Source organism: Ruditapes philippinarum, unplaced genomic scaffold (genome assembly GCF_026571515.1).
Source record: "Ruditapes philippinarum isolate M1 unplaced genomic scaffold, ASM2657151v2 ctg42_1_1_1_1, whole genome shotgun sequence".
Classification (NCBI taxonomy): Eukaryota; Metazoa; Mollusca; class Bivalvia; order Venerida; family Veneridae; genus Ruditapes; species Ruditapes philippinarum.
The window spans coordinates 340,760-357,119 of NW_026859853.1; the positions used below are offsets into that span (position 1 = coordinate 340,760).

The 16,360-nt window shown below is 33.0% G+C and overlaps 2 protein-coding genes and 1 non-coding gene across 5 annotated transcripts; all 3 read left to right on the plus strand.

Annotated features, from left to right (window-relative positions):
* Positions 1–2,260: 2,260 nt before the first annotated feature.
* LOC132758118 (octopine dehydrogenase-like) lies at positions 2,261–3,058 on the plus strand. Its single transcript, XM_060749632.1, has one exon. The coding sequence runs from the start codon at positions 2,261–2,263 to the stop codon at positions 3,056–3,058; it is 798 nt and encodes a 265-aa protein (XP_060605615.1).
* Positions 3,059–6,298: 3,240 nt separating this feature from the next.
* On the plus strand, positions 6,299–15,247 carry LOC132758116 (profilin-1-like). Of its 3 annotated transcripts, none has more exons than XM_060749630.1 (2): positions 6,299–6,451; positions 12,644–15,247. In XM_060749630.1, the coding sequence occupies exons 1-2, from the start codon at positions 6,386–6,388 to the stop codon at positions 13,034–13,036; spliced, it is 459 nt and encodes a 152-aa protein (XP_060605613.1). In that variant the 5' UTR covers positions 6,299–6,385; the 3' UTR covers positions 13,037–15,247. The 3 variants fall into 3 exon arrangements, with proteins under 3 accessions (XP_060605613.1, XP_060605612.1, XP_060605610.1); XM_060749629.1 differs by lacking the exon at positions 6,299–6,451 and adding an exon at positions 7,549–7,746; XM_060749627.1 differs by lacking the exon at positions 6,299–6,451 and adding an exon at positions 9,854–10,091.
* Trnaw-cca (transfer RNA tryptophan (anticodon CCA)) lies at positions 9,427–9,498 on the plus strand. The gene has a single exon. It is a non-coding gene; the product is annotated as a tRNA-Trp (tRNA).
* Positions 15,248–16,360: the final 1,113 nt, after the last annotated feature.

The following is a 16,360-nucleotide window of genomic DNA, read 5'->3' on the forward strand; positions in this document are numbered from 1 at the left end:
ATCCATAACATTGATTTGCTCGAATACAGTTGGGATATGTTAAAAATAGATGAATACTTACCGTACGTCAACTGTATTCTCCGCGCCGACATGTACGAGGTACAGCTGGTACAGCTGTGGACGCTGGAACAGCTGTCTGCCCATTTGATTGTACGGTGTGTATATATTAAAACATAATAAGACAGGTCTTATGCAGTAGTTTAGACACCTCTCGTATGTTTTTCTCAAAGAAGCTTTATTGTATTAATATCAGTTAAGTAATTTGTGCACGTGACTCGTCAGCGTGCATATCATCAAAATCTGCTTATCGGCTGCACTTGCTAACCTGGTCTAACTAATATAAACATAGGTTAATCAACTATCAGTAACCACTCATTATCACGTGTATCAGTAACGCAGCAGGTACACATACTGCAGCAGACGATAATTATAAGCAGACGAAAATGTTCTAACAGGTGAGTTCAGGTAAATCTTGTTTTCTCTTTTCTCTCTGATGTAATGTGATAGCACTCTTGGATTGTTTGCTTACCTTTTCCGTAAGGAACTACTTTCGAAGAAAGAATGGCGGAGTGATTTGTTTATCTACGTTAGATTTTTTTGACGTTAATACGAACTGCAGGATTGTGTGTACATGTAAGTTTGCCAGGATAAAGGAAAACGTTTTTGTGTTCATATTTAAGGTAAGAAACTTGATTTTCTACTTATAATGTATACGTTGTAAATAAGAAATATTAAATAATTTATCAAAGAGATTTTAATGTTAATGAAGAAAAATTGAGTTGGCGACACTTTAAAATTCAAACATTCTATATCCTTGACCTTGACGAAAATGCATACATAGACATATATATGCCAAAAAGTATGTATATTTTATAATAAGTTGATATAAATAACATTCAAGTTCACACTAATATAATAAAATTAGATACTTTTCCCGGTATATAATTGGAAAATATATTGTTCTTAATTCTGGAATTCTTGCTTGTACTGTATAGCCTTGATGATTTATTCAACTGTACATGTACAATATGTTAAATGTGTCCTGTTTTTATGCCCTTTAGAACACCATGCTGTCTGCTATAATAAAAGAATGCTTCTATAACAAAACTTATTAATATATTCTCTGCTAATATATCGTGTAGAATATTTCAACAACATATGTTAGTAATTAAACTGATGAATGTGATGTACAAACAAACAGTAAATAAATCTCATGAATTCTAGACATAGGTAAAAGACTGTTCGAGAATGTTGGAGTAAGTGTTGTTTGCGCTAACCCTGGCATTGAATCAACAATATATGACTTTAGTGAACAGTCAATTAGATCTGTAAAACATATGCCATCTAAAATGCTTATCAACGGGAACATTTTGATGTCATATAATCAATGCAATCGTATTAATCATGTACACGTTTTCTTTATATTGTATATTTTCTTGGAGGAAATAGTTTAACTTTACCTGCAATCAATCAACACTTTCAGTTGATGTTTTAGTCATGATGCACAAACGTCCTTTACCTGACAATAAAAAAAAACTATACGAGAGTGCTATTCTGGTAAAAAATATTACTCACGTTGATCGAGTGAAATAATTATGTATTTACCCTGTAGTAATACAATCAACTCGTGCAAAATTCCCTAAATATTAAATGACAGCTGATACTATCTGTTAAAATTACCCCACCCCGCGAATATTAACTTATTATAAAACAGGGAAAGGGGTCATTTAATGTTGCAAGTAATTGTAATATTGAAAAATAATAAATTTTAAAAAGGGCGTTATTTTTTTAGACATTCCCCCTCTGGAAAAAGACGAACAGTTTAAGGGAATGGCCCCAAAACCCTTTAAAAAATCTGCGTTTTGGTGGCGGGAAAAATGGGCCCCGTGATGGAAATTTTTGGGGGCATCCCAAACCGGATATGGAAATTTAAAGGTTTAAAACTTTTAAAAAGAGGCAGAGAAATGGGGGCAAAGGATTGAAAACAATGACATGAATTAGGTTGAAAGAAGAAAAATGGTAGAACGAGTTTTTAATTAAAAGGAAAAACCCAATTCTGTTAAGAAGAAACCCAAAAAGTTGTTCCCCCAAAATGATTTAAAAATTTTTTTCTGTGGCAGCAAAACTCCCCGAGGAAAATTTGAAAGCTATTTCCGGTCACCTTCATAAGAAAATCGTTGTAGTTGGACTCCCTGGGCTTCCAGGATTCGAGTATCTGTGCAAAAGTTCTTTTGGTGAGTTAAGCGAGCAAATCACTATAATGTCCTTTGAAATATCGCCATGGGTTTGTGAGGTCGTCGAGTATGGGAAAAAGGTCGAGGTCACTCGTACTGCCAAACGTATAAATGGATCAATCTTGAGAGGAAAGGCAATTCCAAGAAAACCCGCACTGATGAGCTTACAAATGACTTTAGGTTTTGATCCAGCGTTACAGCAAGTCAAACATTTCGCAGAACTTTTGTTTACTTCGTACACATTCTTTAACCCTGTGTTAATGTATAGTAAATGGAAAGATTGGGACGGGAAAGCGTTAGACGCTGAACCACTTCTGTATGAGGACGTTACTGAAGACACTGTAAAGCTTTTAGAAAGTTGCAGCAAAGAGTATCAAGATGTGGCCCATGCTATTTCAGCCAAGAAACCGGAGGTTGATTTGACGGAAATTCCAGACATTTTTAACTGGGTCATTGAGTTTTATAAGAAAGATATTGAAGATGGAACAAGTCTGCTCAAAGCTATTCAAACAAACAAAGTTTATAAAGGTGTAAAGCATATTATGAAAAAGAACAAGAAAACGTTCAACCCAGACTTTGAATGTAGATTTTTGACGGAAGATGTACCGATGGGAATGGTTGTCGTACGGGGTATAGCTGAATTTGTTGAAGTACCAATGCCGAGTTGTGACGCCGTCATTCAATGGGCGCAGGAAAAAATGAAGAAAAAATATCTTGTAGATGGGAAACTGTCCGGTGATAACATGAATGAAACGAGAGCACCGCAAAGATTCGGTTTTACTACACTGGACGAAATTTTAAGTGGTCGTAAAAGTGACAGCTAATAGTAGACACCTCGATAGATTATTAATTAACTGAACATTATGACCTGAGTTGACCAGTTCATGTTATCAATGGGAAACAATATCTAGCTTTATAGCTTACATTACTGTCTCCAACTTTCGACAAAATCAAAATAAACATAAATAGTACACCTGGCAGTATAGTATAAACGGAAGTGACGTCATATAGACAGTGAATTAATGATGTCAGACAAGAATTACGTATCTACGTATATGTCGTGTAGCTAAGATTTAAAATGGTTGCTAAGAAATGTGTTAACGTATTCAGTATAATTAATTTGTGTTATGAAAACCAAGAATACATTATAAGATACATAAATTGTAGATGAAATGCTGAAATTAAGTGTTGTTTTATTAAATTGACGTGCCAAATGTTGTTTGCAATATGGTATTTTTGCCATTTATTCACAAGAACTCCTTTGTCATTTCACAAAGAACCGTCTCTTCTGCTATATACGTAGAATCAGAGCCATGTTTGATTGATGATACGGTGATGGAATGATATACCTAGCTGTTACCTCCAGTCACATGTAAACATATACCCTGATACAACCAATCATTCATCATTAACTTATATATCATTGTCATATATCTTTTTGGCGGGAAAAGTTGATATGCTCACATGAAACTTACAATCCGTTCTTGTTGTTTTTTGCTCATTTTGCCTTTTTTCGCAGATTTGTACGACTTTTTGTAACATGTCTTAAATAAAAGTGTGTGTGCAGTTATGTCTTACTTTTCTCTCACAACCTGTTTATAAATATGTTTATTCTTATTCATTCAAAATGTTTATAAAAGTTTGGTGGTTTTTCAACATTCATATTACCTTGTTTGTTTTCGTCTGCTATTGCAACAGTTCACTGGAATATCAAATTACAATCGAAATAAAAGCACCTGTCAATGTTTTATTTGCACAAATTAAAGTGAATATGTTAATGATCCATGTATATTGATGCCTCTATACACTAAAAGATTTTATTTTTTCTTCCGTGAGCGCTTTCGCTCAAAAATGTATATTTTTACAAGCTTTAAAATCATTTGAACTTGTCTAAACGCTATTATTAATTCCGGTTTTAATATAAGTTATAGAACGGCACCGGTGTTAATATTAGTTATAGAACGGCCCCAGTGTTAATATTAATCATAGAACGACGCCGGTGTTGATATTAATCATAGAACGGCGCAGGTGTTAATATTAGTTATAGAACGGCGCCAGTGTTAATATTAATCATAGAATGACGCCGGTGTTGATATTAGTCATAGAACGGCGCCGGTGTTAATATTAATCATAGAACGGCGCCAGTGTTATTATAAGTTATAGAACGGCACCGGTGTTAATATTAGTTATAGAACGGCGCCGGTGTTAATATTAATCATAGAACGACGCCGGTGTTAATATTAATCATAGAACGGCGCCGGTGTTAATATTAATCATAGAACGGCGCCTGTGTTATTATAAGTTATAGAAAGGCACCGGTGTTAATATTAGTTATAGAACGGCGCCGGTGTTAATATTAATAATAGAACGGCGCCGGTGTTAATATAAATTATAGAACGGCGCCGGTGTTAATATTAATCATAGAACGACGCCGGTGTTGATATTAATCATAGAACGGCGCCGGTGTTAATATTAGTTATAGAACGGCGCCGGTGTTAATATTAATCATACAACGGCCCCGGTGTTAATATTAGTTAAAGAACGGACAGGTGTTAATATTAATCATAGAACGGCGCAGGTGTTAATATTAATCATAGAACGGCGCCAGTGTTATTATAAGTTATAGAACGGCACCGGTGTTAATATTAGTTTATAGAACGGCCCGAGTGTTGATATTAATCATAGAACGGCGCCAGTGTTATTATAAGTTATAGAACGGCACCGGTGTAAATATAAGTTAAAGAACGGCGCTGGTGTTAATATTAATCATAGAACGACGCCGGTGTTGATATTAATCATACATCGGTCCCGGTGTTAATATTAATCATACAACTGCCCGGTGGTTAATATTAATCATAGAACGGCGCCGGTGTTAATATTAATCATACAACTGCCCGGTGTTAATATTAATCATAGAACGGCGCCGGTGTTAATATTAATCATACAACGGTCCCGGTGTAAAGTGTAAATATTAATCATACTACGGCCCGGTGTAAATATATTAATCATACAACGGCCCGGTGTTAATATTAATCATAGAACGGTACCGGTGTTAATATTAATCATAAAACGGCGCCGGTGTTAATATTAATCATAGAACGGCGCCGGTGTTAATATTAATCATAAAACGGCGCCCGTGTTAATATTAATCATAGAATGGCTCCAGTGTTAATATTAATCATAGAACGGCGCCGGTGTTAATATTAATCATAGAACGGTTCCAGTGTTAATATTAATCATAGAACGGCGTCGGTGTTAATATTAATCATAGAACGGCGCCGGTGTTGATATTAATCATAGAACGGCGCCAGTGTTATTATAAGTTATAGAACGGCACAGGTGTAAAAATTAATCATAGAACGGCGCCGGTATTAATATTAATCATAGAACGGCGCCGGTGTAAATGTTAATCACGGAACGGCGCCGGTGTTGATATTAATCATAGAACGGCCCCGGTTTTAATATTAATCACGGAACGGCGCCGGTGTTAATATTAATCATAGAACGGCGCCGGTGTTAATATAGAACGGCGCCGGTGTCAATACTGATTAAGAGGATATATTAACTTTGGTAAAAGGTGATAATTTCTACCTATGTCTACTTATTCAATCTTCTTTAAAATAATTGTTTTAAATTCTCTACTTTACTAGATTATATCACGAGCTATTGGCAAACTATTTTATCATCATTATATATATCATACATTATAAAGTTGTTTGTATAAAAGAATTATTAAAGTTTCAAATTTCAAAGTTTATTCGTAATTATTTATATTTGAAGAACGTCAATTTTAATATAAATTTCGTTGTTTATGCCTAGAAGCGTGCCCCTGGTGGTACCATTTCAATAAATGCGAGTGTACTTTCTCAATAAAGTAATTACCTTCAATTAAAGTGTATTTTAAACAAATTGTAAACTGTCTGTGAAGAATAAAGAGAAGTTAATTGAACAATAGATAACTTTTCAGCCCGAAGGAGTAAGGAAACGCTTTAAACTTTTTGATTTAAACTTTTCAACTTGTAACTTGCCAGTAATTTGGATTATTTCGCCCTGCACACATTAATGCAATCATAATCTGATTATCTGTATCGCTGTTCCTACCATTGTGCAGTGTGCATATTATACATTTCATTTCAACAAACAAACAAAAAATGTACGTTAAACAAAGGAGAGAAATGGTGCCTAGAACTACACCGTCGGATTATATAGAAATAATTGTGAGTATTTTAAAATATCGATCTTTATTTATTATCATTCTGATTAATTGCTCAATTACTTTCTGTTCGCTGTAATGCTGCACAGACTTGAGTTTCAATATTGATTCACAGATTACTGTTTTCTACACTAAATTCGATAACATTACTATGAATTTAAAGATCATCATCATTATCATCATCATCGTCATCATCATCATTATCAATTACAACAGCAAAACCACCACCATCGCTTTCACTACCACAACAATCATTATCGTCATCATCATCGTCATCATCATCATTATCAATTACAACAGCAAAACCACCACCATCGCTTTCACTACCACAACAATCATTATCGTCATCATCATCGTCATCATCATCATTATCAATTACAACAGCAAAACCACCACCATCGCTTTCACCACCACAAAAATCATCATCATCATCGTCGTTGTCATCATCATCGTCGTCGTCGTCGTCGTCATCATCTTCATCATAATCATCATTATCGTCGCCGTCGCAGTACTATAAAGCAAAACATAGTAATTCCATCATCTTTATCAACTCAATCAGCGCTATCGATTCTTTTGTAAGATATTTTTTTCTAATTCTTTTTAAGCACAGATAGCTTTTATATATTTATTTAATAATCATTTTTATATTAATATTTTTACATCATCCCCAGCAGTGATGAATCATTTTATTATAAACACACAACAATGTAATTTAAACATAATAATATAGGAGCTAAACTATAAACAATCAAATAACAATGATTTTTGTACTTAATCATGAATATTGGCAACTTAATTCCATTTATTTGATTATTTCTTCAAAAATTGATTCTTCAACAAACGAAAGATTTATCTAATCTGATAGAAATATATTGATACAAATTTGAACTCTCAGTGCAAATATTTAATCTTGATAACTTACTTGACTTAATGTATACAAATCGTTTTTAAATGCCCGAAACTTTTGAACCAATGTTTGTTTACGGAAATCTAAGTTTTGGCACCAGGCGTTCACGACTCTAGTATTGAGCTTTATTATAAACAGATCGAAGTACAAAAAGCGTAAATGAATTGAAATGCATTGATTGGCAAATTACGATGAAATGCAAAAGAATCTATACAAGCGGTATAAATAGTTGAAGATCCATATTAGAGAACATATAGAAATCTGATACGGGTTGTAAATCTAGTTATAATTGAAATATTCATTAAATGTTTAATTTATTATTACATAATTTTCTAAAAGAAAGTGACGTAAATTTGATTTTGGATACAGAAATGTTAAATACCGTTGATCAAGTAAGTCATTAAATGTTTTTTCTATTTTAATAATGTACATTTCTGCTATCAATAAAAGTGATAAATTTATATCAGGTCTATATTGTAATTAACGGTATAAACAGTTCCACTTTTTTAACATATATATTCACTGATATTCAAAACCTTAGCAACAAAGAAAAATATACATGTACGTATATTATAATGATCGACTGAACTGAAAAAAATGAAGAAAAAAAGAGATACAAAATGTTTACAGATTAATGTTGCGAGGAATTTAATTAATAGAAGTCGTATGATCTGAAGTTAATTATAATTTGTCCTGAACATAGATTTTAATGTTGCTAGTTGTAGATAAGTCATACATTCGAGCGGTTTTATACAGATAACTTGTCTTACATTATTTCCTCATGAATGTTGAAACAATCAAATGTGAGTATAGTTTTCTAACCCAAATTTTACATGTATACATACGTCTCGAGCTACTGTAAAATTCAAACGTTCTATTTGATCAAAGTTAATTTAGTAGCAGTGGAGAGGGTGTACCAATTACCAAACACTTAATGGTCGGAATTATGAGTACTTGCAATCAAAGAAAGACAACTCTCATCAGAAGTATATATTTGCGGAAGTATGTTTGTAAAGATGTTATTATCCGAGCAAAAAAGCCCCGATCATGTATCATAGAGTATGCATACGACATAGATTTTTCGGAATTAGGAACAGTTCTTGAAAAATGAATGTAATTCCAAATGATATAACTTACTTAACCATGCGATCTTTTACCCTGCCTATTAGTATGACATAACTATCGCGTATATCTTTACCATTAAAAGTGTATTGGTCTACAATGGGATGTCCGTAATACAATAAATAACGTTGATAATACTAGTATTAAGTATCAGACATAACTACAAACAACGAAATAATTATATATGAATTTTGTTGGCAAGCCTCAACATTACATATATTTGTATGGCAAGTGATAAAATGTTCTAGAACCAAATGTTCTATTGAATACATAGGCATTTAGAACTTCATCAACATTTATTTTTTCAAGTAACATACTGAAGGACTTTGTATACACGCGCTTTGTATAAGGAATAGTTGTTATGTTTTCACAACGAAAGCGTGAGGATAGAGGATATTTAATGAGAGTTGGTTCAATACTAAATTTATTGAACAAGTTGAATAAAAAATTAAATTATATTATGCCAGCCTCTGGCGAGCAAAATATTATATTATTCGACAAGTTCTATAAATTCAGTAACTATACGAATATGATATTCAATTTATCATATAGATCTACCCAAAACAAAGACTGTTTAACGTGCAAATGAATCATTTTTCATTGACACGTCTTTACACTATGTAAAAATTGTTTGTTAGAACATAAATTACATGACGTCACGTCAAAATATGCACGGCGCAAAAAGTCGCAAAATCGGCACGGGTATGTGCACATTAACCCCGACTCGTTCAATAAACTTAGTATTAAACCTTAACTCATTCAATTTTCTCAAAATATTCATGAATATGCATTTGTTTAAACCTATTTATCGCAAATTAATTGTCCAACGAGTTTAACGAACGACAACTCCATTAGCAAATTGTGAAACATTCAACATAAGTTAATTCCCTTTTATAAACAGTTTCTATAAATAGCTATATATAATAAATAAAGAACACTTTGAACCATGTGACTCCGTGGCGCAACGGTAGCGCGTCTGACTCCAGATCAGAAGGTTGCGTGTTCGAATCACGTCGGGGTCAAACTTTTTTTTTTTCAATTTACATATTTTTAGTATGGAATGATGTTTTACTGTATTCCTAATTCTTATCAGAATTTATGTCAGAATACCCTTTATACATTAGTTTTCTCTTTTGAGACAGGAAGAACGGTTGTACAGATTTACATTCATAACCAGTAAAATTTTAAGTTTTCAATATTTGATTTTTTTTAATATCAATATAAACGCGTTACAAGGTTAAATAACAACTATAATATAGAGTGTAATATTTTGAGAGATCAGAACATTGATTTAGCACACTTGTGTTTCATTGACGTTACTATCTAACGATTGATCTGTTAATTAAATATATTGAATTGAAGGTAACACAGTCCGTTAATTGATGAACAAGACAATTTGTGTGGAGCGATTTATTCGACATGATATAATCTTTACATTGCTATATTAACTGTTTAAATCATTACAAACATTATACAATTTTTAGTTTGATTTTAACATTCTTTGTGCCTTATTTATTTTATGAAAGGACTTTATGTAATATTTTTAAAACAAAATACATTTGTAATAATGGCGGTGGCTACCCGTCATGGGATTGTAATCAATCCGGATGTTCAGGTATGGGGTCGTTTTTGTTGCTGTTGTTGTTATTGTTGATAACATTTTTGTTCACCATAATTCATTCTAACTGTTGGATAGACAATTTGCTACACCACCCTTGAATAAGTGGTTATTTTTTGAAACTACAAGACAGTTTATCATCGCTCGCTGCATTATGCTCTCTGTCTGTCAGTATTCGATTATTTCAGATCACAATTACTGTTTTAAGCTTTTTCTTATTTTATTTATTTACATTAAACAGTAAGCCCACAGTATTTTGTTCTTTTTTTTTTTGAAACGGTACGGCTTTACTATTCTTTTTTATTTAAGTTTTTGCAAACAGGAGTACAATAGAAGAAAACATACATTAACGGATTGTACTTTTTAATATGTGTGACTCACGGTCCCACTAACTGCAAAAACGGCCCTGGAAATTTCACTTCCAAAACATTCGAAAGCATGACGAAACCGGTTTCTTTATACAATAATCAAACAACGCAGACTTTTTCGTTTTATACAAGAATCACGATAATGTTCAATATCCGTCTAAACGTTTTCCCTACTTTCTTCAAATACATATTCAATCATTTTACATTTTCTCTGAAATAGCTATGTTTTATCCATCAATGACCGAAAATCAAGCGATATGAATAGTTGTAATGAAAAACGTGTATTATTGCATGATAATTTGCACATTTAAGAAAGAAAATTTGACCATCTGTCTAAAGTAAGGAGTGTTCTCTGTTCATACTGTGATTTCTATGAAGCTCTGAAATGAGTCTATATGAACTTGGAATGTTGCCGCTTCTCATTCATTTATACTATAATAACTTACAGTACCTTTAAGTTATAAAACCTTTCATTGCTCTAAAAACCTGATCAAATACAGATCGCTCATTTGAAAGTATAATTTTGCAAATCCAATTGTAAATTACCCTTACAATTATTTTTTTTTCTACTTGTATATTTAAATTTGATTGCATTGTACTTCTGTCCGAATAAAGCACATTTAGTAAAAGTAATTTCGTTATTCTCATAGCAGAATTGTTAGTCAATATTTGTTTACTTCAATCAATACTGTCAACTATAGGTGAAAGTTGCCAACAAAATTGCTTAACATTGTTGACTTATCGTGGTTATACAGTTAAATTCTCTCCACTAAAATGTCATATATAAGTTTTGAAGTTTGATGTTAAACCTTTAGATAACGGTGTATGATAACATATGTCATAAAGTTTATAAATTATGAATATAACATGAAACTCTGAGTTCACCCCCTGTTATCTATATTCCTCTCGTCAAAGTGGATCCAACGTGCATATTTACACTGTGTAATTGAATAATTTAATGAATACTGAATAAATGTGTTTCGACTGAAACTTTTTAACAGAAATCAATGCTGTCTCATTTTGTATAAAATTGTATCTGTTAAGTAAGGTTTACAAATTACACGTATTTTAAATTGTATTCACTTTAAACTTTCTTGTCTTGATCCCTTAATTGTCGTGCATATTAGAAGGAGTGCTAATATAGTATATTTTAGACTTTCACGAGTAGAATGGTATTCATTTCCGTGTGATAATTAATTTTCATGGGTGGTATTAATTTCCGTGTGACAATTAGTTTCCATGGGTGGGAAATGATATTTTATTTCTGTGTGATAAACAATTCCTAGGATAAATCTAAATACCTGGTTGGTGAAAGTAATAGGATAAAATATTATCTGTCAAAAGTCTTTTTCTCAATCAATTAATTTCCAATCATTGCCGCCAAATGGATTTTCCTATCTTAAAATCGGTCGTCCTACCGGTATCTTAAAGACAAACCCCTAGACGTACAATAGTATTCTGACATTTAAAAACAAAGTAGACTTTTCGTGACATTTCTTGATATGGTATAAAGTCGTGTGTTCTTAAATATAAAATCCCTCCTGTCTGTATGCTTTACCGTCAACTTTCTGTCAGAAATTGTTTCTAAACTTGATGATGTCAAATTCTCACACAAGTTTTGGCCCGTCTTTAAGAAGAAAAAAACCCAGCGATACTTGTTAAAGTATATCACACTGTAGAATAGGAAAGCTACCTTTAAAATACCGTATTTGCATGACAAAAGAAGATTTTATTTGCATGATTTATTTCCTCATCTTAAAAGAAGATCGTTTTAAAATGAAAATTTTTTAATCAAATTTTATCGTATCTAGTATACAGCTATGGAATTCATATCAATGTACTACTCCAAAGTTTAATTGATTATATTATGGATTTATTGATATATCATAAAACAAGGCAAACATTTAAACAAAATTATAAAGTGCTAATGGTGTATAGTTATCATTTCTATTTAATAACTATGATACTCTTAGATAAATAATTATAAAAAAAACATTGAGTTATAATGAAGTTTTAGTACTTAAGAAAAGACGCAAATGATTAAATGGATTACATTTGACTTTCGCGCATGAAGATATTTTAGTTTGTTCATTTAAATAGTGCTTGAAATTTAAAACCAAATTTATCTCTCGTGTGTATGATACAACAATTAAAATGCAGTCTCGTATTGCTTCTTTAAAGATGCCCTCTTCCTGGAATGAGTACATCACGACTGTAATGGCGGACAGTGGTTTTGTTTCAAAAGGCGCCATCTATGGCACAGAAGGCAGAAAATGGGCCGCTTCGAAAGGTTTTGACGTCACTAGTGACGAGGTAAAGAATCTTGTGTCTGGATTTACAGATCCAACAAAACTTTGGGTGCAAGGTGTGAAAGTTGGAGGGAAAATATACACATGTACACGATCAGAAAGCGGACTTATTGTTGGTCGAGAAAGTGCTGAATGCACCGGTTGTGTTATTTATAGATGTAATAAGTGTGTTGTGATAGCAGTTCACGAGGAAGGAGCGCACCCTGGTGGCTGTTTTAACTTGATTACAAAACTTGGTGAATATTTGAAAGAACAGGGTGTATGAAATTAAAAGAGAATTATGATCTTTATATAGTCCCCTCGAACATCGAACGTCTGCGGATACTTTCAACTTTGTGCAACGTCATTAATTAATACTCTACAGCATTGGATATATGACGTCACATACGTTGACGTTACCACGGCATTATTGCCAATTATTCGAGGTTAATGATGTTGAATAAAAGTTTTCGCAATGCATTGATATGGCGCAACTCGTGCATTTCCAAGTACATGTATAAAACTGTTAGAGAATGTAATAAATTCTATTTCATCTACCTGAAAAAAACAAAACAAACAAAAACACAACAACAAAAAACAATAGACACAGATGCTCTCTACAAATGATTGATGTTGTGCAAGTGTGTGTCTGACATTTATTATATATCGTGATACGTAAAATAAATCTGTCATTTTACTTACCTAGGAAATATTTGTTCTTATGATTCCGGCGTTATGTCTGATCTTCATAGATTGGCCTTCTTCAATTATAGTGGTTAAAATAACATTGATATTGGTGATGGATGATTGAGTATGTACAAATATGTCTAAACTTAGAACAAATACAACATACACCTAAAGTTTTGTAATCAGACTATCTTAAGATTATATTTGTTCACAAGAAGGATTGCTGACTGACGAGAAACCACGTGATACGTTTCGAGAGTCATGTGATTTGAAGTACGGTTATGTTTTGATAAAACAATGTTCAATGATGCTTACTGAGAAGCTTTGTCACTGCACTCACAAATAACGGTATCTAGATAATGTAGGAAGATATACATGTATAAGATAAAGTAGAGAGATATACATGTATAAGATAAAGTAGAGAGATATACATGTATAAGATAAAGTGGTTTGGTCATGTTAGAGATGTCACACATACATCATTTATTTTTGTTGTTTTCTTTTAACTGTATTGTTGTAAAATGTCATATTGTCATATTAGATTTGTTTATTAGATGTATTATAATTTATTTAGAGATTTTATTTGTTGAAGTTATGTACGTATCAAAAACAGATATTGATCATTTATTTTTAGTTATCAAAATCGCATTTTATATCTTTTGTAAGTCCCTGCCCAAGAGAGAAGAAGATCTGATTCACTGTCGTTGTACTGTTTACATCTCCGTACAGTCGTACTGTTTACATCCCCATAAGTCGCTGTACTGTTTACATCCTCATACAGTCGTTGTACTGTTTACATCCAAATACAGTAGTACTGTTTACATCCCCATATAGTCATTATACTGTTTACATCCCCATACAATCGTTGTACTGTTTACATCCCCATACAGTCGTTATACTGTTTACATTCCCATACAGTCTTACTGTTTACATCCCCATACAGACATTGTACTGTTTACATCCCCATACAGTCGTTGTACTGTTTACATCCCCATACATTCGTTGAACTGTTTACATCTCAATACAGTCGTTATACTGTTTACATCCCATAAAGTCGTACTGTTTACGTCCCCATACAGTCATTGTACTGTTTACATCCCAATACAGTCGAGGGGTTAGAGTCGATGACTTCTAATCCAGTTACCTCTCTGGCGTGGGTTCGATCCCAGGGAGATGCTTTGGTAGTTTAGCGAAGAGGTAGGTAGTCTAGTACTGGTGTAACTCTCCAGGAACGATGGTTAGGAAACTACCCACCTATATGACTGAAATACTGTTGGGAAAAAGCGTAAAATGAAACAAACAAACAAACATTGTACTGTTTACATCCCCATAAGTCGTTTTACTGTTTACATCCCCATACAGTCGTTATACTGTTTACATCCCCATACAGACGTACTGTTTACATCCCCATAAGTCGTTGTACTGCACCCTCATACAGTCGTTTTACTGTTTACATCCCTATACAGTTGTGTACTGTTAACATCCTCATAAGTCGTTTAACTGTGTACATCCCCATACAGTCGTTGTACTGTTTACGTTCTCATAAGTTTTATTTTACTGTTTACATCCAAATACAGTCGTTTTACTGTTTACATTCTCATACAGTCATTGTACGGTTTACATCCCCATACATTTGTTTTTCATTTTGCATCTACAAACAGTTGTTTTACTTTTCACATTCCAATACAGTTGTTTGACTGTTTACATCCCAGTACAGTCGTTGTACTGTTTACATCCCCATGCATTCATTGCTCGTTATACTAATTACATCTCCATACTGTTATTTTTACTGTTTTCGTCCCAATAAAGTCATTGTTTTGTTTACATCCCCTTACAGTCGTGGCACTGTTTACATCCCCTTACAGTTATTTTACTGTTTACGTCCCAATACAGTCGTTGTACTGCTTACATCCACATAACAACGTTTAACTATTTACATCCACATACAGTTTATACATTTATAATTATAATGACTTATTTGGTTATGACAACTGTGTCAAGGGGCGAGTTGCACCTTCAAATTATTTAAGAAATATTAAAAGAAATTATTATAACTGTACGAATGATGCAAGTCACTGGGTAGATTGATTAACGGTTATATTCAACTGATATTAAATATATTTTATACTTAAATGTGTTATTATTCTAACTATCAGATATAAAAATGTGTGTGCCACAATGAACTTTTTTGAATTTAAAACACTGGTCTCGGTTTAGAACGGCGCCATATGCAAGATTCGTTTAGCAAATGTCTCCGGTATACAAAATTTACCTGTTAAATTTTCGCCATATAATGTTATGCACCTGGTCGTCCGCCCGTCTGTTAGCAGTTTTCATATCCATGTCATAACGGGTTGATGTGCAGAGCAGGATTGGCCTCCTTAGCTCAAGTTAAAGGTCACACTTAGATATTTTATAAGATTTTCAAACATTTCGTGTCCGTTCTGTATCTTGAACCAATAGAAAGAAACTTATTTGTTTTATGAAATAATAGTTATAATGAGACGATGTGCCCAACACATGTATGGGCTTCCTGAGATCAAAATCGGCCCCGCCCCTTGGATTATTTGATTAATACAGATTTATATAGGCAAACACATTTAGGTTTCATGGTGTGAAAAAAAATTGTCTTGAACTTAGATATTTAGTGTAGCATGACCTTATTGACCTTTACAAAACTATTATAAATCATGTCCATTGGTGCAATATTGGACTGGCTCCAGGGGTCACTTAATTTATATAGACTTATACTGAGACTGATTGGTCCAGAACTCAAATGTTGACATGTAACATCACTTTGTGGATCACAAAATAACTGTTATGAATCATGCCCCTAGGGGTCGATATTGGTTCTGCTCGTGGGTCACTTAGTTCATAGAGTTTTGTATACATTTATGCCTTACTTTTGTGAAAGTAATATGCC